Source organism: Hippocampus guttulatus, chromosome 12 (genome assembly GCF_054856545.1).
Source record: "Hippocampus guttulatus isolate MCC_2025c chromosome 12, RoL_Hgut_1.0, whole genome shotgun sequence".
Lineage (NCBI taxonomy): Eukaryota > Metazoa > Chordata > Actinopteri > Syngnathiformes > Syngnathidae > Hippocampus > Hippocampus guttulatus.
Genome location: NC_141272.1, coordinates 10336567 through 10358521, shown reverse-complemented (window position 1 = coordinate 10358521; position 21955 = coordinate 10336567). Strand labels below are relative to the sequence as shown.

The window sequence follows — 21955 nt, the reverse complement described above, 5'->3', positions numbered from 1 at the left end:
GTATGTGTGTGAGTTGTGTGTGAGGTGTGTGCGTGTTGCAGTGGAGAGCACATAAGCGGCTCCGTAAGGAACCGGGAATATTTACGCTCACAGGTTCAAGCTTTGGATATTCATTGGACGAGCCACAGCGGACCGTTTGCGACATTGCAGGTAAAGATGTATAAGCAGATTAATTTATTGCATCAAATGTTTTTTGGGGGGTGGCGTCGGGGAGGGGGGAGTTATTGTATAGAAAGGAATTTTGTTGATCATAGAGTATTTTCATGGGTTTTGCATCATTGTTTGTTGCAATAAATCCAAGTCGACTGTGTTATTCGTTATTGTGTCTTTGGATTGAAAAGATGTTTCACATAATCTTTTTTTTTGTGTTACGTATGCAGAAAAAAAGGCCTTTGTTCTATCCTTGATACATTTCTCTCTTAATAAGTCAATGCCAGTCATGCTTATCCGGGTTTCCGATAAGGCAGCCCACAGAATGGTGTTTTAAATACTGCTGTGTATCAAAGGTTATATAGGTTCGTTCATCTGAAAGTTTTGATGCAAGTGCATTCGCACCAACACCGTTGACTTATTTAATAAATGAAGGATAAAGTCAGAATCCTTTTTTTTTTTCTTAAGGTATTGTATAGTCTAAAACTTTTGTCCAACATATTCAAGCGCTATTAACTCATTCACTCCCAAAGACGTTTTTATACGTCTTTTCAGACTTGGTCCAGAATTGGCTGGTACTGAATGAGTTAATAATAGTATTGATCAGGAAAAAATGATCATTTATTTCTATTTTTATTTCATATTTTGTGGAGTTTTCTACTTTTCGTCTGTTTCGAAGAACTAAGAATCAATCCATTTCACTATTTTTCACTTCGAGCTCAGCTACTAAGTAATGCAGTGATATTTGTTTACAAGCTACCCAAAGTGTTATGAAGTTAGCCAAGCGTGTTTAAATGGTGTCTTTTTCTTAGCAACTGCATCTCTTCAAGTTAGCTGGGCAAGTTTGAAAAAAAATTTTTTTTTTTTTTTGGGGGGGTGGGAGGTCATTGTTTTGCCTTCTGAAGCTATTAAGCAGAGTGAACACTATTTTCTCTTTAAAATACCGCTGAGAGTTTCCTGAGGTTTCTTGAAGCAGGTTTAACATTTTAGAGATGCTGCGCCTCCCCTGAGACATGCAAAAAAATTGATTTATTTTAACAAGTGCCATGATTATGACTTTACCCCCTACGACATAAGCACTACAGAAAAAAATAAAGTCTAAATACCCTCCACAAGGCCACTGGAGGTTAACAAGCTTGACACACTAAGCGCAGTCACGTCATGTTTTTATCGCAGGCTGTAAAATCTCTTAAAGTGCATTCTGTGGATCATAAACGCAATTCAAAGCACCTCTCGTCTATCTACATGCTTTCCTAAGTTTGGATTTGAGTGCAAAGGTTCAGCGACTTTAATAGTTCTGGTAAAGAAGCACAACGCAGCTCCTGTTTCTGACAATGACGCTTTCTCCCCGCCTCTTGTCGGGCCGTCTCTCATACGGAAGAGAGAAAGAAAGAAATACTTGAATTACAAATTAAAGATGAGCACACATAAAGAGTGTGATCAAAAACTTAAAATATGTATTTCCGAATTAAAATCAAAACCAAAAACATTATCAAATGTCAACACTGAATATTGCTTTGTTGTATTGAACTGAGATGTTTGGCAATTTGTGAGACAATTAGCTTGAGCTTCACTGAAGGTCTTTTGTCACTTTTGGTGCCAGGGAGGCAACTGCTGTAATTGAACTTACTTTATTTTTGCATGAGATAAAGAAGGTGGAGGATTTTAAGGTCACCTGTCCAGAGCAATGGAGAGTGTGGAAAAGAGGTGAAGAAGCATGTACAGGCAGGCTGGACCGGCTGGAGAAAAGTGTCAGGTGTGATGTGTGGTAGAAGAGTTTCAGGTAAGATGAAAAGAAAGGTGTATAAAACTGCAGTGAGGCCAGCCATGCTGTTTCGACTGGAGACAGTGCCCCTGAAGAAAAGACAGGAGGCAGAGCTGGAGGTAGCAGAGATGAAGATGGTGAAGTTCTCTTTGGGAGTGACCAGGTTGGATAGGATCAGGAATGAGGGACAACTCATGTGAAAGGTTTTGGAGAGAAAGTCAGAGGCCTGACATGTCCAGAGGAGAGAGGGTGAACGATGCTGAGTGTTAAACTGCCAGGCAGGAGGCCGAGAGGAAGACCAAAGAGGAGGTTTATGAATGTCGTGAAAGCGGACATGAAGGTAGCTGGCGTGAGAGAAGAGGATGCACAAAACAGGGTTAGATGGAGGCAACTGATTCGCTGTGGCGACCCCAGAAGGTTAAAGCCGAAAGGAAAAGAAGAAGAAGATTTTTGCATGGATGATGCTTTGTAAAATATTGTGAAATACTGTAGCTCTCCCCACTGTTATCTCACTAGATTGTTGTCGTATATTTACCGTTTGGGAGCATATTTCCAGCGCCTTGATCGCACTTATTGTGCTGAGCATGATGTGAGACGTGGCACAACTCACGGTGTGAGTCATACATTTGATACCAGCTGATTTGACAGTCAAAACATTACAGGCAAGAAAACGGGCGTGAAGCTTTGTGTGTGTGTGTGTGTGTGTGTGTGTGTCTGTGCCTGCGTCTTTGCGTGTGTGTGCATTTGTCTGCTTGTTTGTGTTGATGCGTATGTGAGATTTTGATGTGGTTTTAGTTTATCGCATGATCTGGGGTCATTTTCAGGAGACAAGTCGGGAGCAATCCATTATACCAAGCAGTGTCAGCATTTTGTGCACATAGGTGAGAAACAGCTACGTGGTTGGATGTCTGGGTACAGTTTGGAAAAATCGGCACTGGGGGGCGAGGATGATGTACAAAGAAGACAATGGGGAACAGACAGCAATTTGTCCAGCATGCTGGGAGGGTATGAAAGGTTTGGAGAGGGCGGATTGTGTGGGAGGGATTTAAGTGAGAAATGCGCACAGGTAGGGATTGAGAGAAGCGGTTTCAAGTGTCAGGTTACATGGAATAGTTTTTGTTTGGTATGCTAGCAGGGCTCGGTCACACGTCTCTGACTTTCTGAATCAGCGGAGCTTCGAAACCCAACACAACACAGAACTTTATGACGGGCCTGAGGTTGCAGAGAAGCCCAAGTCAGACGCCCTTCCAGCGGGTATCCGTTACAGTGCTGTAGAAAGACAAGAAAGAGAGAGAAAGAGAGAGGAGGGACACAAAATCAAGTCAGTCTTTGGAGTTGAAGTGAGGCAAAAGAGAGGAAGGGAACGCGGCATTTTTGGTGACCTGTGAAATTCTCAGGGTGCTACCCCTGAGGGAGGTTCTTTGGACAGTTTATAGGACAGACAGATCGCTGCATCATGTGGGTGAGTATACAGCTGAAAGTGGAAATTTGTTGGCAAAAAAACCCCCCAAAACAAAACAAACCCATTGTATTAATCTTTATCAACCGGTTTGTTCACAAGCACGCAACCACAAAAGTGCTGATGGTTTTTGTGCGCTCAACCGGTCCCTAACACGGACTAAACGGCAAATGCTGGTTCACAGCGGTTGAAAATATCATCTACCTGCCGCTAAGTTGTTAGCCGTGAGTTATGTTTTAGCAGACGTTTCCATATGGTGCCTTTTTTTTTTAACGCAACGAAACACATTTTAATTGTGTATCAGTCAGCATTGAGTGGTTTAAGTAGACGTTTGCGCGTGGTGCCTTTTTACGCTCCGAAACACAGCTGTCTGAAATTGGTGTCGATTAGTGTAGGGTTGCAAATGTCATGTTTTCCTTTTGTGAAGCACAGGCTAGTCTCAAGTGATTGTTATGCGTGCGCATCGCCAATAAAAGACAACTCGATACGTGGGGAGCACGATACGATTCAAGCACAAGATCAGATTCGGATGGATTAGGATTCCACTGGAAGGCAATACGATTCAAGGAACGTACATGTTAAAATGCAACTTTTTAAAAAGGCAACAATTATGTTCTCTTTACCTATAATACCTTTTGAAGTTGTTAATTGAAAAGGTCTTAATTGACGAATTAAAAATATATATACCAATTAATGTCAATGTGAAAGTTTCTGAGCTTGATAAGGTGACAACCAAATTCTGGAGGGCCAAAAAAAGATGCCAACGAGAGACCAATCACACACACACACACACACACACACACACACACACACACACACACACACACACACACACACACACACACACACACACACACACACACACACACGAATATATCCAAGATGTTGTTTTGCATGTTTCACTTCCAATTCCTCAAGGTTTCTCCAATTCACAACAGGCGAAGGCTTTTAGATGCGACCTACATATAAGTAAGCTCTTCGAAAAACTGAAACGCATGACTCATCATCTCTACCTTCAAATGAAAAAAAAATCTGCGTTCATTTCGTTGTCCTCATGACAGTCATAAAATCATGCACCATCAATGCTGCTTCAATGGAATATATGCAAATTAGATTATTGCTGTTAAAAAAAAAGCCTATAGATCCACTTTTGGGGGGGGAGTGGGGGGGGGGCTCATCCTCATTAGCGTCACAGGTGAGCAGGAGACAATCTCCGTTTATTTTGGTGAGGTTGCCAACCAATCACCAAAAAGAACAAGAAATAAAAAATCTACATGTTATTAAAAAATGATCTTGACAATTATTATCCAAATGTCAATAGAAAACCATTAGGGTGGTAACCTAAATCCCACTGGACCTTTTGACTCTTTTCAGAAATGTATGGTTTACATTACAGTTCCATAATTATCTCTATGGGTATTTTAGTGTATATTAAGACACAAATTGGCTCAGAGTGTCGTCCTCTTTCTGTGACACGCATTATTGCATGTTTCAAGAGTCTCTAATCACAAACCTAACAGAAGATTTAAATCCGTGTGTGTAACAATCGAGTCCGTGTCAAAAGCTACAAACACTTGAGCTCTTTTTCCGGCAAGGATGCATATTTGTGGATTTAACCCTTTCGGAGACAGCGGTTATTACAGTGGTGAAGATTTTGGACAGAAAATAAGTTACTATGGTATAAGAAAAGACCTGATCTAGACCCGTTCTTGGGTGGGTTTTCTTGGGTACTACGTGACTACGTGCTACGTGCCACACCTCTCACCGGAAGCGTAAGATGCCCATCTCCATCCATCCATCAATCCATTTTTCGATCCGCTTTATCCTCACAAGGGTCGTGAGGGGTGGGGGGGGGGGGGGGGGGGGGTTGCTGGAGCCTATTCCAGCCATCTTCGGGCAGTAGGCGGGGGACACCCTGAACCAGCCAATCGCAGGACACACAGAGACGAACAACCATCCACGCTCACATTCTCACCAAGGGACAATTTAGAGTGTGCCGTTAACCTGGTTTGGGAAAGAGTTCGATGACTGTGATTGAGGTGGCAGTTTGGAGGGGTTGGACCTCCACAAAATTGAAACAACAAAAAAAAAAATCAATAACAATATAAATGTAGACATTTAAACCCGGGTTCCAGGAAGAACAAGATCTCCTAAAACTGATTATGCATCACAACTGGTTTGTCCAAATGAGGTAAATTTCCACCACATCCATTTGAATACACATACTGTCGCTGCAGAAGTGATCGGAGCTTCAATAATAGCAAAGGACTGCGGACACGCAGCGGATTCCACGTTCAACAAACCCATAAACAGCATTTTGTTTCTGGAATAGTGCTCACCATTTGTTTTTGTGGCGTTGTCAGACCAATCCGTCTCCTGAAGAAAGCACAAGACCGTTGAACCCAAAGCACGTAGGTAAGGTGATTCAACGGCGCCCTGTCGAAATTCAGGAATATTTGCGTTATCGTTTGTTGTTTATCTCACGCCTCTCTTACAGTGGTTCCACGGCCAGGTCGCCACAGAAGGCCCATGACGGCTCCAAAGACTCAGAAAGAGAAGGCGTCTAAGACGAAGAAGGTGCTGTTGACGATAGCAGCAGTTGTGGTGCTGCTGGGGATCCTGGTCACCGCGGGATACTTTAGTGAGTCACGCAATCGGACAGACACGAAACTAAGTAAATTAAGTAAAACTAAATGTTGGTTTCTGTTCCTGGGTCACTAACCACTTGTGCACTGCAGACTGCCATATCGGAGGTGGGAACATAAGAGCCAGGATTCACCTGCCCCCTTCATAATAAACTCAACACTGACACTTGTCAAAAGTCAGCAAATTCCTGCCTCGGTATCTTATTTGTGAGAGAGCAAATGATTCTCTGCCGATCAACTGTCTGCAGTGTAGCGCCACTATTTAGGTACAGTACTGAAGGCTATCCGTCAAGTCATGGATGACGGTCTCCATTTAATGCCAAGGGAATCTCTTTGGAGATGCCAATGCGTGATTCTGTTTATCGTGAAGATGTTGCTGTACCCAACACTCTAAATTGTCCCTCGGTGTGAGTGTGAGAATGAATGGTTGTTTGTCTCTGTGTGCCCTGCGATTGGCTGGCAACCAGTTCAGGGTGCGCCCTGCCTACTGCCCGATGACAGGTGGGATAGGCTCCAGCATGCGCTGCGACCCTCGTGTGGATAAGCGGATTAGAAAATGGATGGATGGATGGATGTTGCAATGGGTCCATTGTCTGTCTTCTTTGATGATACACTGCCAATTTGTGGCCCATCACTGATAGATTTTATTTTTAGTTCTGCTGGGTGCCCATCCACCCCCTATTTGCCAGCTAGTCAACCATGACCTGGCAAGGATGGGTTAATGTAGCTATGGCCCAACCGGGGTCAGCACACTCTCTGACTGGTACCGCAATAGGAAATCGCCAAAAAGGGGTACATGCGTCAGTCGCTTTGCTCGCCTACAAAACTTTTGCATCCCAGAATGTCTTGAGCTGAACAAGGACCAAATGGAAAAGGGGCTGTTTGTCATCACATCATCAAATCAAGACATGATTTGTGAATCGTTTCTTCCTTTCAGTCAAGCAGCTGATCGACAGCAAGTACTTCTTTTGCACGAAGTCGTTTAAATTCATTCCGTTGGATAAAGCGTGCGATGGAACGGACGACTGCACAGGAGGAGAAGACGAACAAACGTGCTTGTCAAACCTCAAGGTCAACACTACCTTTCCAGGTAGAGCCAAGGAACCATCTCCGTATTCGCTTGTCTGTCACCAGAACTTTAAGGGGGAAAAAAAAGAAAAAGATCTCCTTTGATTATACATCTCTGCAGTCCGTCTCATGACCCGTCAGAGCGTCCTGCAGGTGTACAATCCCAGCTCCGGCTGGAGGAGTGTGTGTAGCGAAGGCTGGACCGATAAGCACACGCAGACGGCGTGCACGCAACTGGGATACACCAAGTCAGTTCCAAGAACGGTGTCAGAATAATTCTGAATCACCTCATATTCAATCTCTAACGCTGTGTCCTTTCCCCGTTGGCAGTAAACCACGTAGCATCAATGTGCCGGTGAACACGTTATTATCGAACCTGAAATCTGGACCATTTACTGCACTAAGGTCAGGGACGGGAAACACGCCTGTTCACCAAGCTACAGTTGACCGGTGAGTGAAACTCCATGTTACGAAATGGCACTGGTACACCTAGAGGAATTGACAATGGAATATTTGTCAAGATGAGAATAAGTGAGGGAAAACTCACAATCTCCGCTCGAGTTAATGCTGGAGTTCTTTGATTTTCCGAAACAACAGGGACCTTCTTAGATTTTTCAGTAGGCTGTTCACAATCGTCCTGTGATTTGACTGGAAAACTTGCAGTCTGTATTTTTAACTCTTATAAGCTTCAGCAACTGCCAGGATCCTCAAAAAGTGGAGCTGTATAGGAAATGGGAGAATTACGTTGTGCACTGGGTTAGAGTCATGTTGGAACGTATTTAAACCTTTCTTTCCCAAACTCATGTTATCCCAAAGTCGGAAGTGTAGAATTATGCAAAATTTCTTGATGAGAAAAAAAAAGAGTTTTGAGTGAATGCTATCATCCAACAGCAGGTGTGCGGCAAACAAGCCAAACAAAAATCAATGAGGTGGCCCCGAAATGTTTTTATCATGTGCTTTTGACACAGTCATTAAACCAAAACAGGAACCAATTCTTCCTTTTTGCACTTCTAAACCAAATATTCTCATTTTATTTTCAGCGACGTGCTGTTTTTTTTTTTTTTTTCACGTTTGATTTCCCCCTCACTAAAGGTCACGCAAACGAGATTCTGTTCCTGGTTTTTGTTCCTTTTCTTATCAAGGCCGATGCTTTTCAATGATTTGACATCTTATTTGAGTTGAATCCGAGCACAATATTGCTTGTGTAAGCAATTTTGGTCAACGTATGACTCATTGTGTGGTTGAATTATAGTTTTTAAGAATTCTTCCACCTCCTATAGGAGTGCATGCAGATCCGGGGCTGTGGTTTCTTTATCCTGTTCAGGTTGGTACTATTTTTAGATACATAGCTTATGTTACTAAGTTTTGTTTTTTCTCTTAACAGCATGTCATCTTATGGGGGCTTGGTGACGTGTTTGTGGAACTGGTTTGACTAACAGGACCATACATGTCGCTGTTGACTGCAAAGCCTTTAGCAAACACATGAATGAGCACATCTTGTGAGTCATTGAGATCCAAAAAAACAGTTTGCAGAATAAAAGAAACTAGTTCAACCTGGTTTGGCCTGTCGGAGCAGAGTTAATGTCCTTAATTACCGGTAGAGTGTTCAAAGTACACAATTTGGTTGGGTGTTCATAATGAGCATTGCTCACCTCACTATGGGGCTTATGAGACTAATGTGTGTCATTTTCCCCGGACAGTCAGCAAGGAAATATAATAAAAATAATGGAGACAGACAGTAGAATGAAATGTAAGAATACTATTTGACTACAGTTATTTACACGGTTAGCCAGTCCCTCAATAACTATTGAATGTCTAAATTTCCACCACATTTGCCATTGGAAATGAAAATTACGTTTGCCTCAAAACTATTTACTCTTTGTAAAATCTTTTCGACCGACACGTCGCACATTGAAACTTCAGCGTCAGATAAGAAACCGAAAATCATCAACTGTTTACTCAGTCACTCTGCCTTATTCGAATGTAAGGGTTTGTTTACTTGTGGCGCCATTGGAGAAACCTTTGGCATTTGTCAGTTTTAAGTACGTACATCGGATGTCACGGCGAAAACTGTCATGTTTGATGTTTTCTTGTCAGACTGTGGTGAGGGAGACGCTCAGAACCGCATTGTTGGGGGTACGGATGCTACCATAGAGGACTGGCCGTGGCAAGTAAGCCTGCAGCAGGGCGGCCAGCACACATGCGGAGGCTCCCTCGTGACGCTACGTTGGGTGATCACCGCAGCTCACTGCTTTGCCGGGTCAGTAGTGTTGCTCTCATTTGACGTTTGTTTGTCCATGTCATGCACCTGTGACTCACGCCAACTCGTCCCCATTTTCTTATGGGCCCTGCAGCAGTAAAAAGGAGCTAAGTCGCTGGAAAGTGGTGTCGGGTCGGACCTACATGGGTACCTTGGGAGGTTCCTCTGTGGACAGAATCATCCTAAACGGAAACTATGACCCAGCTCGCAATGATTATGATATAGCACTCATGAGACTTACAAGTCCAATCACAGTGGGAGGTAAGTGCGAGGAGTAAAAGACCCCCCACAAAAAGAGTTTCCTTCCAAACAATGAAAGTAGCCAGGGGTACTCCAAATGTTTTGTATGGCTGCCCTCTTGTGGCAAATATATTTATGCACCAAATGGATCACCTGCCTTGTCTCACAGACCACATTTGGTATGCCTGCACCACCTAAAGCAGGTCAATGTCTGGCTAATGTGGGTAAACATTTGTGCAGCAGATGAGGTTAAAAAAATATATGTTTAGATGTGAAATGGTTTAATTTAATAATAAAATCATTAAAATTTAAAAAATAGGTCTTATAATTATTTTAAATGTGTTAAATGTATTTCTAATTGTTTTTCATTTTACCGATATTTTTATTCTGTTAATTCCAACAAATCAGTTCATCAATGATTTAATGAATTTAATTAATTTGTAAAAAATCTAAATTGGGTAAACAAAAATTATTTTAAATAATTATAACACCTGATCTAATGAGAGCCAATACTAAATCTGGATCAAACTGATGGATCGATAGGTTTGAACCCAGAAGCCAATTCAAAAATATTTGATTGATTCAATTCTTTTCACAAAGCTGTTTGGTGAAAAACATGCTTGCAATCACTGCGTGGTTTCAATTGCGAACACAATTTTAGAAAGGATTTTAGTAAGAAACATGAAGTAGACATCCGTGATTTGAGCCATTGAGAACTAAAGTAAGATAACACCATTTTGGTTATTTTTAAGTTAAGTGCAGAAAAAAATACACAAACAGCATATCAAAATCAAAATCGACAATTTGGACAGATGGAGGCCATTCCACTTTTGCACTCAGTACTTTTCCTGATTCGTCCATTTCAAATGAAACCAGGCTTCAAAACCCGCAAAAATACTCCAGAAACTGCAGAAATGGATAGATGACTCAGAAAGTTGGCCTAGATTGCGACACCTAAGTACTGTATTATATTATCCAAGTCTAACTAATTAGGTGTCTGGTAATAGCTGATCACATTTTAACACCCCAAAAAGAAGTTTTCAAGTATGGCCTAAAACAATCAATTCTATTGGAGTAAAGCAACAATGGGTAACTTTAGGCTTACATTTGCTCATGAACACACTTCTGTACTGATGTGTTCCAGTGAGCCGGATGCCAGTTTGTCTTCCCCCAAAAGCTTTCGACCTTCCTCCTACAGCCTCGATGGTGGTGACCGGTTGGGGCTACCTGGAGGAAAACGGTGAACGACCTCATCATTATTATGTTGACATTAAAAAACAGACATGCAGGGTGTTTCACATGCCGCAAATTGCATACTCTCATGTTGCCTTCAGGAATTATCTCTTCATCGCTGCAGAAAGCCAACATTCCACTCATCGAAAGGAACAAGTGTGCCAGCCCTACCGTGTATGGCAGCGCCATCACCAATAGGATGATCTGTGCTGGTTTTCTGGAGGGTAAAGTGGACGCATGTCAGGTAACCGCGGCATGAGAACACACCAAAGGACTTTTTTGGGAGAGAGTTCAAATGTTCGTGGTACTTCTGCACACCTTAGGGCGACAGCGGGGGGCCCTTGGTGCACTTCACCTTATCCAAATGGTACCTAATTGGGGTGGTGAGCTGGGGCGTCGGCTGTGCCAGGGAGGGGCGTCCAGGCGTCTACTGCAACGTAGAGGAGATGCTCAATTGGATTCACACCATCATCGAGGTAAGGCGTTACAGTTCAATACTCAGTATCAGCATGAAAGTGTTGACGACTTTAAAATATTTCAACAAAGGCTGACAATCAAAGATAGTAAAACATAAGGGCTTATAACATGGTCAACAGCAATGTATCAGTTTAGACCGATAGTGCCAGAAATGTATTTTTAAATCAATTTATTTTCAATTAAATCAGTTGGAATACTTTTATTGAATTTCAATGATGCAGTTTAATTCAAGTTTCCCAAACTTTCACAAGCCGAGGTAAATATTTTACGTAATTTAAAAAAAGAAATCTCATGACACACCACCAAACAAAAAAGTCACAATAAGTACTTCCTATACTGACAGCCTTGTGTCTATTTACTCAAAATTGTGTAACCTGGGCCTGTTTAATTGGACACAAACCTATCATTTGGTTGTATGAATGGCAACGGGTTGGGAAACAGTTTTGTTGCACAGTACCTTCTGTGAAGAGCTTTTGATTATTCTGCCTCTCATGACCGTCGCTGACATATGGTAATAAACATAAATTAGGATTTATTGGAATTAAATAAACAGTTTTGGGATGGTTTGCACACAAACTTAAATGCCCGACTGAGAGTGTCAATTTAATCTCAGCATTATATTCTTTTTAAACAGCTCTTGTCATGTTGAATCTTGTGTGCGCTTCTCAATTCGAATGTGGTCATTATTATTTTCCCTTCCAGAAAAACCCATGAGCAGCTCCACTCTTGACAACCTACTGCGAGACCTAACTACACGTGGAGACGTGATTATCGAGTGGCTAGAGACAAATTTATGCGACACAGCAATGAGATGCAAAGAAGTGGAGTAAAGTACATCCATTCAAGCTTACTTCAGGTTATTGTTTCTCATGGGGCAAGTGAAACTGGGATGCATGGAATTTTCACAGCAGCCTTTTTTTTTGTGAAAAAACAAAAAAATATGTTAGATAAATGTCTGCAGAGATTTAATCTAAGCATTTGAGGTACGCCAACTGAATATTGTTAGGGGTCATTCCAGAATTGGTGGTAATTTGGAGATAGACATTTTGGAAAACTGTTTTTTTGTTTTTTTTACCCCCAAAAATGAAAAAAAAAAGTAATGAAACATAATTTACTGCGATCAGCTGGCAATCAGTTCAGGGTGTACCCCATCTACTGCCTGAAGAAAGCTAGGACAGACCCTCGAGAGGATAAGCGGATCAAAAAATGGATGGCTGGATGATATAATATATTCAGCTCATCCACTGAAAGTAGCCCTTTTTTATGAGGCATTTAATTTGCCAAATCATATTTTGCTGAGCTTGGCGCAACCCTGTTACAAATATTCAGGCTTCTGAAAAATATTTTCAATATTATAAAAATATTAAGTGTCTTTTACAATTGCTTTACAAACAGTAACTACTACGCTCCAGTAACAGTAAATGCTAATGCTAATGTTAAGCGTTTTGGCTCAGTAGTGCATGCTAGTTGTGTTAGCTGCTATGGTAATGGAACAGGAACAAACTTAATGGGAGGGGGGAAAAAGAAACCTTATGTTTTTTAATATGAGCAACCGCATTGCATTGGTTTGTGAGACAGTTCATTAAGATGAAAACATTGGAAAACTAAATATGTCAGAGAGTAGGCCTTACAGTACATGAAGTGACTTTTTCCTCTCGTCTGGATGTAAAAACATTTGTGTTGTTTGTTGACACAACTTCATCGCATAATTACGACAATTTTAATTACGTCTGTGATAACACCGACATAACCATTTCCAAAATTATACCCGAAAAAAAAGCTATTTCCAAACCATTTACAATACAATACATCCTGATTTATATTGCGCTTTCACAACAGCTGCAGCTGTAACAAAGCGCTTTACAAAACAGTTTACATAAGGTCAGATAATAAACACAACAAAAAAACAAAAACAAATGTGTTAAATTTGATATGCAAATTGGTCAACAAGAGGCAAAGATGAGGGGAATAAAAGCTATTTTGGGGGATACTAAAGAGCTATGTGATATTTTAATTATAATTTAGGAATCACTTTTACACAAATGTCCTCCGGTTCTGGAATGACCCTTATCTTTCTTTGACTTGCTATTTACAATATGTTCCATGACTATGATATCATGCACTATGAGATGATAACTACAAAGTCTCACATAAGGAACAATTCAGGTTAATGTCTTTATTATTGCACTGGTTGAAATCATTGATGGCACAGATTCAGTTGCTCATCAATAACGGGTGGATGCATCATTTTAGCATATAACAGAAAAAAAATCAACCAAGCACTTTAAGTCAAAAATGAGAATTACTTGACTGACTCAATAATAACTGTGTGAGTAAATAATACAAGTAGAGAGGATTTGAGTTCACGGCAGCCTAACCTCATTCTTGGTGTATATTAATGTCTATTCAGCCACGTTGTGATATTAGTGCACCTTCAAGTTTTAAAGTCGCAGTTCCACTTGTAGGCATAAAATCATTCCAAAAAAAATCAGAGTGGCTGTGGGTGATTAAATTAGATAGTCAATGTAATAAACTGAAAGACATTAGCAAATGTATGTTGACTTAATTCCTGTAAATATCTTTCTAGCTGTATTTTTTTTTTATGTGAGTAATAAAGACTTCCTCAAATTGCAAGAAAGTACACTCACTTCATTTGATACATACCGGGTAACTTACCTGTTACTTTCAGTCAATCTGTTTTATTTTTTTTACATGTTATGTTTTTAAATGTCAGTCTTTGAGCACTCTTAAGGTTAAAAAATATGACTTCCTATGAGCTGCAGAATTTTAGTAACAACTCAACAGCACAATGGTCACCTTTAAAAAAAAAGATTAAAAAAAATATTACAATACTATTATTTTTGGTATTCAGTTGCGAGTGGAACACCCTGACGCAATGCTAACAACGGAGCAGTCCACTATGTCAACAATGAACAATAAAGGAGTCAAACAATTTCTGGGTCAGATTTCACATTCTAAATAGAATCCCGGTGACTGCATCCACCCAACTTTCACTGTGTATTCCAATTTTCAGTCTCTTACCTTGAACATTTCTCTCCCCGGGGATCCATTTAACGCCCACTGTTTTGAATTTTGAAGAAAACACATAAATCCAAGTTTGTATGCAACGTTTTAATTCGAGAATATCTCCTGCTTTATCATATCATTAAAACAGATGTAATGAAGAGCTTTAAATGATCCTATGTCATGCTACAAGTGGCATTGAACTTTTGTAGTGGTCGGAAACATTACATGCAGCTTCGAGCCTCTCAGAACATCGATGCAGAGCAGCCTTAAAACTTAGCTTCAACAATAAGAACATGGGCTTTTATGTGGGAAGCGGCTGTAGTTATCTCCTTGCACGCCGTGCAGGGCCTTTAAAGGGATCATCCTGGATTGAAGGAGAAATAAAAAACGGCGATAAACAACTGACCGTGGGAAAATGAGAAAAGCAAAGGTTATTGACATGAGATGAAATGTACTGTATATACACAATAAAACGGAATGTTGCACTGCTTTACCTCATCGCTGTCATCAAAACTCACTCCTTTGGACGTCTGGCTCTGAGAGCTCTCTCGCAAGAATGATGACGTTGACGCGGTCCTGAGGTGATTCAGAGGAGATATTGATTTTAACTAACTTTGAGATGTCAGGTTTGGAGGCTGCGTTAGGGATTGGGCTACTTCGCAGTGAGAATTCAGGATTAATTTGGACAGACACAACACATTTTTAACACACAAACAGACTTTTGTCGGAATATCTGAACCATTTTAAAGTAAAACTAATTTTGTTCAAAAATATTAAAATATCGCATGCAATGTACAACCCTGTTTGATCAAAAGTGAACGGGTACATTGAGGTCTGCGGGATGGCAAAATTGACCTAAATCAACATGAGTTGGAATGAAGATATGCTCACACACTCCCTTCCAAAAGTATTGGAAAAGTGAGGCCAATTAAGTTCCGCTTCTATTTCCAATTATTTACATCTGGACCTGATACACAAAACAAACACTACACGGCGTTGTGTGTATTTCTCAACAAGCATCAGTAGCCTAACCTCAATTGTTCACAGTTGTCTTCTGCACTTGAGTGTGAAGACATTTAGCTCAGAGCATTTTTGTATGACATACATTCTTTTCTGCCAGTATGAATGTTACCCCTTTCGCCACCATTTTTTATCATTAATTTTCCCGATTGTGAATTAGAACATGCAGCCCTAAAAAATGTCTTAGTCAAGAAAAACAAGCATACTTGGAGGAGGGCCGAGTTTTCATTACAGGTGCGTCTTCATCCGAGTCATCAATGGTTAGCTGAAGAAGTGAGAACGGGAGACCATTATTCAGAAGAATAGACACATGAAGCATGAATGTGGAGTGTCTGATTTACATCATCTTCTGCATAGGATGTGGGCAATGTGCTCCGAGAAGGTCTTTGGGACGGAGCTTGAAACGCTGAACAGTGAACAAGGTGGAGATCAAAATGGTGCACTTGGAGCATCCACACACACACTCGCACGCATTGTTAACTTCGAAACGCAACCTCACACACCTTGCATGATGCTTCTGCTCTGGCTCGTCATCTGGGATTTCTTGGAAGCTCCTCGTGTGGAGGATTTCGGCTCCGAGGCTTTAGCGCCTGGATGGTAGAGGATTAAACTGACGATATATAACACAGCATTTGTACTCTCCTGTTGTTTTTTTCTACGATCCAACATTTTGAATACAGCACATCTTATTTAAAAAAAGAGACGCAAAAAGAATAAAGTCAGTCTAGAAGTTGACGTCCATTTTCTTTTTGTACGTCAATAATGTTACTTTATCGACACCTCTCATTTTTACAACTTCACATGAAAATAATAACAGAGCTGATGTGCATGTGTTATGAGTGCCCCCTGTTGGCTTGGAAGTGTATCATTCTCTTCAAATCAAAACAATACAATAGTTTCCTAAATTCTATGCCTGTTTAATTGATTTAAACCGTACCAGTACATCCATCCATTTTCAATAGCACTTGCCGTTAAACATGTTAATATGATTTCAATTTGAATTTGTAAATAGCGAACTGTGAATAAGTGGGATTTCAATGCAGATGATTTCTTTTCCACATTGTTGTCATTGACAAAACAACAAACCTAAAATAAACCTTTGCATCATCAGCTGAGGACTCACCTCTTCCTCGCCCCCGCCCTCTGGTCCCTCGACCTCGACCTCTTCCTCTGGCAGGTGGAGCATCTTGGTCAGGATCCACGTCGCTCGGCGGGTCTGACATGTTGATGTCCAGTGAGGTCTCGCCGCGCTCCAAGCGGTGAGCCTTGGCTCTATTAATCGCCTAAAGGAGGACGGAGGAGCGCAATGTATGTAAACATCTTAAGTCCCGGTCATGCTCAGCTCACAAACCTCATCAATTTCATTTTCTTCCTCCATCGTGTTCTTTTTGGACTCTCTGATTCGCTTGATCTGAAAGGCACAATGACACACTTGTGAGCTTGCTCGCTGCTGCTGACCATACTTTCAACGCTAACCGCTGACCTCGGCGTCGATCTCTTGCTCTGTGATTACACTCCGGCCCTGGAGGTGGCGCTGCGTCTTCTCGAGCTGGTAGGTGATCAGCTCCTCGATGGCGTCTTTCTCATCTTTGTCGACAAACTCCTGAAGGGCTTTGCCCATGCCATGTTCTGTCAGGAGGGACAGCTGCACCTTCTGTGGGAACATTGAATACACACTGTTAGGAAAGGAGATAATGCATAGTGCGTGGGTGTGTTTTTATCACACCTGCTCAGTTGCTTCAAAGTACTGCTTCACCAGGTCCTCTACTCTTAGCCCCTCGACTGCTGTTGTTTTTAGTACCCTGCTGTAGTCAACACTTAATTCATCTAAGAATAAAACAGAAAAACAAGAGCGTTCAGATATGGCATGTCGCTAGGGATGCCCCAATTAAATTTTTTTGCGCTCTCATCTGAGTCCCCTGATTCTGAGCATCTGATGATACAGAGTCTCAAACGGCTAACTTGGCAATGTATCGAGGAGAAAAAAGGAGCGCATTCAAATTTTGTCCATTTTTTTCCCCAGGTGGCATATTAAATGTATTGAATTAGCTGTTAAACGCAGCTCTAGCCTTTCCACCATGCAAAATGCTCAATTTGCACACATTGCAAGGCTCTGTTGCGCCGGCTCCGCTTTCGACTTTAAAATATTTCTGTATTGCAGACAGTATCATGATACCTGATGCTACCTATGTATATATTAAAAAAAACATTCTCCTCTGATTCTGATCAGCTAAAAATTACGTCATTGGACCCAATTTCCGATCACATGATTGTGGTCAGGACATCACTGAATGTCCCCAACCGAAGTGATCGAGAAAAGGATGGCCAACATGAGCAGGGGAATCCACAAGAGGCCTCACTGAAAATTGTCAATCACCCTGAGCCTGTCGATGTCAGTAACGTGCATAACAGAGTGGCGTCAAACGCTTTCTCCTAAAAGTCCTAAATGCATACCAATATGTAACCCCTTTAATTGCCTTGGAAGTCCATTTGCATTTTTATTTTTTATTATAATCTTGACTATATATCTTACTTTAAATGCCACCCTCAACAATATTTGCAGGCATTGTTTGTTGTTTCTAGAAAATATAATAGAAAACAGAGGCGGTTGGATGCATTGATCAATGGCTGACAATGAAAACATGATATCAAATTCAATACATGGGTAATGGCGGGCCCCGCTACTGCGCACAATATTCAGTCTAACCTTTGATTCGCTCCTTTTTCTCTCTACATCGGAGAAAGTGAATGAGGTCTTTTGGGTTCGCCACCTGTTCCACGTATTTTTGACTGAAGCGGGAAGTGTTGAAGGTTTCAAATCCGCCGGTGTAGTCGACCTAAGGAGAAGGATCAAATGTGAACTCTGGCAGTAATCGGAGTGGATGATTTTGGGAGCGGCTCAAGCTAACCCTGAGGCGGATGAGCGGTTTCTCGGGAGTTAGCGGACATCCCAATCGCTCCCTCTCGGCTTGTTCTAGCATCTCATTGACCTGCAAAGCATCACGGGACACAGACGTGACAAACGAGATGACTTTTAAGGTGGTCTTTGTGGATTACATGACTGCTTTCCGATGTTAACTGAGCCAAGGCATATACTTATTTTTAATTACAAAAATCTCAAGACACACCGCGAAAAAAAAAATTGTGAATAAATAATTTTCGGAACAATTATGTGACATTGGATGATGTTGGCACATTAAGGGTTGGAAATCAGTGGATTAGACGGCGAGTACCTTGGCGTGGCAAAGGTTCTCCACCTTCTTTATGACATTGGGCGTATCCACTGTGAACGCGTCCTGGTAGTCGGAGAGCACCACGTCTTGGATAAAGAACTGACGTACGGTCTTTAGGGGGATCTTCTGCAGGTTCATTCTACGTCCTTTCACCCTCAGCAACCCGATGTGTCTACACGTGAAGAGTGCGATTTGGCTGCTACGACCTTCCAACACGGCCTTGACTGATTGCGCGTGTGTGGTTTGTTACTTCTTGGTCGCCTCTCCGGGAGACAGCGAGGTGGCTACGGAGCTGCCAGGCTGCGTTACGTAGAAAAGCTGCTGTTCATTTCTGCTCGGTGCTATCAAACACTCGTGCTCGTGACCCCACACCACCAAGTCAAGGAACTCATCCAGGAACTGCTCAGGAATGTAGTTTGTGGGGCCGTGCTTACTCCTGGACACAAAAGTACACAATGCAGAGAGGATGATTCACTGTAGAAACTAAGGATGAAGAATGTCTCAAAGGAGATATTTTTACAATTGTCAATTCAACAATGAATAGTGCTAATGATGGATGGCATCTGATAAATATTTTTTAACATATTTTTCATATTTATTGTATATAAAGTTAGTATGAAACATTTCTACAGAGACAGAGTTTAAAAGTCACATTATTTAGAATGTCGCCCTTCCCCAAAATATGTCAAGGTAGCATATTGTCTGTGGCATTTTTAAGGAAAGTTCAGGAACATATACCGGTATAATAATTAATTTGTGAAAGCCCATTTTTTAGGATCTGTAGACACCCAGATTAAACGTTTAATAATGATGTACTGTACAGTACCAAAATATATAACGTACTTTAGTTTACTTGCACAACAAAGTATATAATCTTCATTGCCTTTCTCGCTGATTGCCAGTGATAAAATCACGTTGGTCTTGTGCAGATTGAATATATTAAGCAGTTCCACACCTGTTCTGGTGAATGGCAAACAGGTTAAACCACTCATCTTGGTCTTCTTTGGGGCGCAACATCGTCACATGATTATTGACAAACATCCTGTAGAGACGCTCATCTGGGATGGAACCTACACAAACACAATACACACACGCGTTATCCCAACCCATCAAGACTTTAGAAATTGTCTGGAATGGCCCACATGCTCATACCGAGACCGTATAAAGCCAGCTTGCTGTTGCCTTTCTGCAAGAGGATGGGGCTGATCTCAATCTTCTCCACTGACTGAGAGTGACCAAAGTGATTCACGAGACCAGAGGCGCTGAGGAGATCCAACGCGCACAACCCCTCAGCCTTCGAGAGACGAACACCGCATTAGACCACACATACATGCTAATCTTTTGAGCACGGTGAGCCCAAGCATGTCTGCTGTAAAAATAACAATTTGGCATCGTGTAGCCGGGAAACTATGTTTAAGTGAAGGGAAGAGCCTCCTTCAGTCAAGTCACAGCTTTATGTTATAGACAAAAGTGTTTTGTCGCTGTCATAAGGGATTAGAAACTTTACCGGAGGGTACTCACCCCAGTCGGGTCGTCGTGGTTACCATGAATGCTAAACACGGGAATGGAAATGTTTAGATTTTCATCCTGATAATTAACCCAAGGGAACCTGAAGACACATAGAGGAAAACATCACATGGTGTGCAGTGAACAGGACGTGGGCGGAAAAACGCAGATGGACTTACTGTGTAGTGTTGAAATTAACTGTCTGGTCACTGAGTATGTTGAAGTTTATGGGCGATTCGCCCATGCAGTATTTTCTCAGCATAGTAATACAGGTGTGGAGGCATCGTCGTGTCGGCTTGTTCTCATGAAACAGATCACCTCCCAGCAGGATGAAATCCACCTGTCAGTAAACAAGGATAAAGAAGAGAGTCAAGCACATTCTGAGTGCAAGTTGCACCTAGCATGTAGCTAAGTCAGGCTGGTAAAAAGGTATTTGCGTCGGTGCGTCAGAGTATTTTCTGAGTACAAGGACAGTACACACGAAGCATATCATCACCGATAACACTAGCAGCAATGTCGGGGCTTCCGTCTTGACACGTTTTCAAAAATGTGATACATGATATCGATTCACTTTCAGAAAAATCTCTCCAATCACTTGCTAAAAATCTCACCATAGTGACTACTTTTATTTGATTTTGTTTTATTTAGTCTTGGTTTGAGCCATTAATTAATTCTTTCTATTTTCAACTGCTTTGAATTTTTTGTTACATTGGAGGAGAAATCGTACCATAAACCTGGGTTGAAAGTTATAAGTGGAAACAATGTACAAAGTACAATCAAGATAATAAGTTAAATGAATACCTCTCGGACAATAACTCATAAAAGAGTGATTGGGTAACCTGATTTGTCTTGGCACATTTCAGGATCTCTTCGAATGTGGTGTAGGAGTCACCTCCGCGGATGGCATCTTTCTCCAGGTATCCGAGATGAATATCAGTAGCAATGAGGATCTTAAAGGTGTCATCATCGTCCCTTGAAAGATAAACACAAGTTCAAGTAATAGCATTGCACATTAGGTGTATTTAACACGTTGCATCGAGAGATTCGACACGACCCTATCAAAGGACCAGCACAATCTCAATAAGCATATTTCAATGCCATTTTTAAATAAAGAATACCTTTATCTGACTTACAAGGCATTGTCTGAAGACATGGCGATGACAAAATGAGCTGTTCCCACTGGACTGAAGACCTTCCTGCACAAAACACAAGAAAATCAGAACAAATTGGCCATTAAATGGAAAAATATATATACAGTACATTTCAGATTTAGTACAAAAATATTATTCGCAGACCCTAAATTGACTTGACTACCTATCTATCTTGTTACTGCTCAAGGAAAGTCGTGGCTGGCTAGGAATAACAAAAAGTGTAACATTCTATGAAGCCTTGACTTCATAGAATGTTACACTTTTTCTATGAAGCCTTGACTTCATAGAATGTTAGCAAAATCACGGTGCATGATTCTTAGCTTTCTATCGTTGATGTTCTAGCGTTCATTTTTAATACGATGACACTAGCCTAGCACGAATTGTGTTGTTAAAATTGAATGCTAAAATTCATTACTATTCTCAACTCCTTGTATTAAATTGTACGCTGTTCGATAAACATGCTTGATTGGCGTACATGTGATAAATATTCGCAATGTTAGAAAATTCACTCACCAAATTATCAGGGAAACAGAACACGCCGTAAAACTCCCGGCAAGTCTTGCAAACCCTGTCTCTTCACGCTTTCATTCATGCTCCTGGGTAATGTAGTTTTATTTTTAAGTATTATCAGTCTGAAATACAGAATATCCGTTTGCAGAAAAACTACACTTCCTGTAAACTTTAATTGTGTGTTTGATTATTGTTAAAATACATCCCGCTG

The 21955-nt window shown here is 41.2% G+C and overlaps 2 protein-coding genes across 6 annotated transcripts; one reads left to right on the top strand and one right to left on the bottom strand.

Moving 5' to 3' along the window:
• The first annotated feature begins 42 nt into the window (after positions 1-42).
• Positions 43-14822, top strand: tmprss4a (transmembrane serine protease 4a). Of its 2 annotated transcripts, none has more exons than XM_086125639.1 (13): positions 43-150; positions 5738-5789; positions 5872-6015; positions 6957-7109; positions 7209-7335; positions 7418-7537; positions 8368-8411; positions 9185-9347; positions 9442-9608; positions 10732-10827; positions 10922-11064; positions 11144-11296; positions 12000-14822. In XM_086125639.1, exons 3-13 carry the CDS (start codon positions 5904-5906, stop codon positions 12009-12011), a joined length of 1290 nt encoding a protein of 429 aa, XP_085981765.1. In that variant the 5' UTR covers positions 43-150; positions 5738-5789; positions 5872-5903; the 3' UTR covers positions 12012-14822. The 2 variants fall into 2 exon arrangements, with proteins under 2 accessions (XP_085981765.1, XP_085981764.1); XM_086125638.1 differs by lacking the exon at positions 43-150 and adding an exon at positions 3022-3377.
• On the bottom strand, positions 14411-21824 carry mre11a (MRE11 homolog A, double strand break repair nuclease). Of its 4 annotated transcripts, none has more exons than XM_086125633.1 (20): positions 21748-21824; positions 21217-21279; positions 20976-21055; positions 20263-20423; positions 20099-20186; positions 19730-19871; positions 19533-19647; positions 18828-19013; positions 18578-18749; positions 18254-18334; positions 18052-18181; positions 17071-17171; positions 16828-16998; positions 16696-16755; positions 16468-16627; positions 15848-15934; positions 15686-15750; positions 15551-15609; positions 14819-14900; positions 14411-14688 (listed from the first exon to the last, which is right to left on the bottom strand). In XM_086125633.1, the coding sequence occupies exons 2-20, from the start codon at positions 21221-21223 to the stop codon at positions 14647-14649; spliced, it is 1989 nt and encodes a 662-aa protein (XP_085981759.1). In that variant the 5' UTR covers positions 21224-21279; positions 21748-21824; the 3' UTR covers positions 14411-14646. The 4 variants fall into 4 exon arrangements, with proteins under 4 accessions (XP_085981759.1, XP_085981756.1, XP_085981757.1 ...); XM_086125630.1 differs by having other exon boundaries at positions 20923-21055; positions 21748-21818; XM_086125631.1 differs by having other exon boundaries at positions 21202-21279; positions 21748-21812.
• Positions 21825-21955: the final 131 nt, after the last annotated feature.

Bases quoted from the DNA above. Each gene is read 5' to 3' on its own strand.
- tmprss4a (XM_086125638.1), top strand. The intron at 6,016-6,956 runs GTGAGTCACGCA...TCTTCCTTTCAG, and splicing joins GGTCACCGCGGGATACTTTA to TCAAGCAGCTGATCGACAGC. The intron at 8,412-9,184 runs GTTGGTACTATT...TTTTCTTGTCAG, and splicing joins GGTTTCTTTATCCTGTTCAG to ACTGTGGTGAGGGAGACGCT.
- mre11a (XM_086125630.1), bottom strand. From the start codon at position 21,236: ATGTCTTCAGACAATGCCTT. The intron at 14,901-15,550 runs GTATGCTTGTTT...GAATCACCTCAG, and splicing joins AAAACTCGGCCCTCCTCCAA to GACCGCGTCAACGTCATCAT. The intron at 14,689-14,818 runs GTAAAGCAGTGC...CCTTCAATCCAG, and splicing joins GTTTTGATGACAGCGATGAG to GATGATCCCTTTAAAGGCCC.